Here is a 3,856-nt window from a genome sequence, read left to right as displayed (position 1 = left end):
AGTCTAATATAAGAAGTAATACTCCTAAAAAAAAGTAAGAATAACAATCCAAAATAAAAGTGCAACATTAACGAAGTTATGTTTTTGTAATTAAATTCCAATGCAGAATTAAGAAATTTCAGTGTTATTATTAAAATATTTCGATGTTATTTTCTAATAAATTCTGTCTAATTCAAATCGTCTCATTCTCTTCTTTATTATTATCTTCTTTTTATATCTCACATTCTCATAATTTTTTTTATTTTACCCTCTTAACAATAATAAAAATAAGAGAAAGATAAAAAAATCCAATAAAAAAATCATATGCAAAAAATACCAGAAAAATGAAGAGAAAAGAAAGAAAAACGTAACAATTGTATAAAGAGAAGAAAAAAGAACACGAAGAAAAAAGACGCGAAGAACAAAATGAAGCGCGCGATGCCATTGGGAGTTAAAACATGTCTATATGTTCTCACTAATAAAATTAATTTTTGTTAGGTTTAAACCAACTTGATTAGACTTAATTGTCAAAAAAAAAAAAAAACTTAAATGCGTAGCGAAACCGATTAACTAAATCCTACAAATAAAATAAATTATAATTAACAAATAATTTTAAATTACTTTTTTATTATCTTCTAAACATGATTGAAAATTAAGCGCTTCAATAACATAAATAGAAAAAAAAACTGTACTAGAAGATAACCACATGTTCCCACATATTTTTAAAGAAAAAGATGGAAGCTCAGGTACAATCAACTTCACGTAAAATTAATATCTAAAGACCTCACGTAAAATTGATATCTAAAGACCGTTAAATAATTTGATTGATTTAACTAATTTTCATACTCTCAAATATAAACTTCACGTAAAACCTCACGTAAAACCGAAGTTTCCACCATTCCTCATGAAATGGAGAAGGGAAAATACGAGTCAAAATAGCATCTTAAACATAAAAGGCGAAGTCGCATGTATTACAGTATTGGAGGATAATAGTGATAAACCACAATAAAAACCATCTCTCATTGATTCAAACGGGGGTAGCTTGATATAAACTACAACAGTAAATAATTAGCATACCAATATAGTCAACAATTTGTTTGGCGGGTATACATTGATTCTTAAATCATAATATAATAATATATAGATGCAAACTCATTATGGGGATAAGCCACAAAAAATTGGCTTCAACATCAACCCCTTCTTTTCTGCATCAAAACAAATCTAGTCTAGACTATCATATAAATTTCATAATATATAATCTCAGTTATACATGGAAATAAACCAAAATTAATCTTGAATTCATAGCCATCATCCACCAAACACCATGAGAGCTTAAAAACCAATGGTAAACAAATGATGTACACACAAAAATCATCCATGGCTGCTAATAGATGCACATAAAGAACAGCACTTTGTGAACAGATGATCAGGTGTTGTTTACCACTCTCATGAACTTGATGGTGATGGCAGAAAAAGGCGCCGCCGGCCGCAGCCTCTATACCGCAATGGCCGTGGGGATGCCTAGCTCAAAAATATCCCCATGATATCCCATCTTCGGAGGGCTTTGAGAAGCTGAATTCGATGATTCCTGTCTCGCCTCATCGATCATGATTTCCATCTCGCGGCAAGCTAAACTGCAAAACGACTCTTCACCTCTGCAGGACATAAAGGAAGCCAATGATCAAATTATATCAAACAAAGAAACAGCAACTAACAACATAGGAGATACAACACAAATAAATCTACCTATATATGTAAATATCTTCACCCTCTTTGAGTTTCTTGTTGCAATGGTAGCAGATACTTAAGAAATCACCAGAAGGGCATTGGATTGGAGTCTGTAACATGTCCTCCACCATGGAGGACACTCCCTTATCCTCCCCTTCATTATAGTGGTTTTTAAGATCATTGGAATGAGTTCCCAAGATGCAGTCACAAAAAATGTGAGTGGTTTTCGGACTGGGACCGTGCGAGATCACACAGGTGTAGTCCTCAGAATTTTCAATCTCACTAGGCGAAAGAAACTTCACAATCTCATTAGAGGAGCAGATGGAGGCAGGTTTCGAAGCCAATTCTTCAGGCAGATATGTTTTTGAATTCTTGCTCCCTCCAATAAAATGAGGAGGACGGATCGCTCCGTTTGAACCGAAATCCTCAGAATCTGAATCCACATTGGAATCAATCAGGGTGAAAGAGTCCAATGAGAAGGACCTAGTTTTCCCAAAAGGTGCATTCTCTTGGATGGTTTCACCAATCTCATAAAGAACATTAAATTTACCCATGTGAGAGGAATCCTCACTATTCTTAGCATAAGGAAGCTTGCAAAAATCTTTTGGCAAGGACTTAGATACCTTAACAGAATCCACAAATGTTCTGCAATTTGGGGCATTGATAATCATCTGTGGAGTGAGGCTAGGCTTCTTGTTCTCTGATGAAAAGAGAATTTTCCCAGAAAACTCAAAACAGTTATTATCTTCCAATTCCAAAGAATCTATGATCCCTAAACCTACTTTGTTGTTGCAATCCCAAATCCTTTGTTGTTTCCCTTCATGGAGTGAAGATCTTGGGGTCCTAACAAAAGGGTTTCCTAGATTTGAAATCCATGTGAAATCTAGTGGAGAAGTGGGGCTCTTAACTGAATCAGAATCTAAAACCCCTCTCTGACCCATTCCAACAAACACAAGAGGAGCATTGAAAATTGAGCTGTTTTTTATGTTCGTCACCTCCAATGAATTGCAATCATAATCAGCATCAGAGATCATTGTCTTCTGATCCTTGTGATTTTGATCCTTATGAATTGATCTTGCCCTCTTCCTCAGCATTTTCTCAGAACACCAGCTGAAGAACAATAGACACATGTTTGAATAACTGATCAACTACCAACTTTACTCCATAATTTGGATTAACAAAAAAAATAAATAATGCAGATGGACCTTCATCAAGGTGAGAAAAAGAAACTAAAACCCTTTGTTGTTAGCCACACTAAATAAATAATAGGTAAAAATCTATAGCAAAGTTTCAAGAGTTCTCGAGAGAAATTTCATGTATAGAAAGAATACATCAATTCATTCATTTCCCCCAAAATGCATTAATAGAGCATTAAAACAGTACTAAAAAAACATTTTATATCATGCATAATCAAAGAAAATGATTAAATAATGAACATTTTACAAAGCAAAAATGAAATAAAAGTTTGATAGCATACTAATGATAATAATGCATACCAGAGAAACACGAAAGACCCAAATCAGTGAGAGTCAACAAAATACATCAATAATCAACAAGAAAGAACAGCAAGAAATAATAATAATAATAATAATAATAATAATAATAATAAAGAAAAGAAAGAAGAAGAAGAAGAGGAGGAGAAAGAACCCACCAGCAGAGAGTGCTTGGTCTAGAAAGTTCAGAGAGAAAGAGGTCCCAAATGCAGTAAATAAGAATGAGAAAGTTGTGCTGTGCTGTGCTGTGCAGTGAGAAGCAGAGGCAATAATACTATGTATCTATATATTCTATGGAGAGAGAGAAAGAGAGAGAGAGTGTAACACACACTCTCTTGTGCGCGTAACTTTGTTTCTTTGACGTGTCCCATACAAAATTTTGTTGCTTTCACTTTGATGCTGACATTTGTTTTATCGCTTATTTGCCACGTACCCCCTCCAGCACAACTCTCATGTTCTTCTGTTAAAAAAAGAAAGTTTCAAAAATAATATTCCCATCCTTTTCTTTTTTCGATAAAAGTTTGGTTAACATATGTCTTAAGAATCATAAATTAAAAAAAATTACTAAAATTATAAAAAAAATTAAGAGTAAAGTATCGTTTTTGTCTCTAACGTTTCAATCGTCTTATTTAAGTCTCTAACTTCAAAACTGATTC

The 3,856-nt window shown here is 33.5% G+C and overlaps 1 protein-coding gene across 1 annotated transcript; it reads right to left on the bottom strand.

Annotated features, from left to right (window-relative positions):
• Window positions 1-975: 975 nt before the first annotated feature.
• Window positions 976-3,452, bottom strand: LOC107605133 (FCS-Like Zinc finger 10). Its single transcript, XM_016306890.3, has 3 exons — window positions 3,359-3,452; window positions 1,726-2,817; window positions 976-1,634 (listed from the first exon to the last, which is right to left on the bottom strand). The coding sequence occupies exons 2-3, from the start codon at window positions 2,799-2,801 to the stop codon at window positions 1,475-1,477; spliced, it is 1,236 nt and encodes a 411-aa protein (XP_016162376.1). The 5' UTR covers window positions 2,802-2,817; window positions 3,359-3,452; the 3' UTR covers window positions 976-1,474.
• Between the last annotated feature and the right edge of the window lie 404 nt (window positions 3,453-3,856).

This window comes from Arachis ipaensis, chromosome B6, assembly GCF_059453495.1.
Source record: "Arachis ipaensis isolate K30076 ecotype BB chromosome B6, ASM5945349v1, whole genome shotgun sequence".
Taxonomy (NCBI): Eukaryota; Viridiplantae; Streptophyta; class Magnoliopsida; order Fabales; family Fabaceae; genus Arachis; species Arachis ipaensis.
Note: the sequence above shows the minus strand (reverse complement) of the source record. Positions and strands in the feature narration are given on the sequence as shown.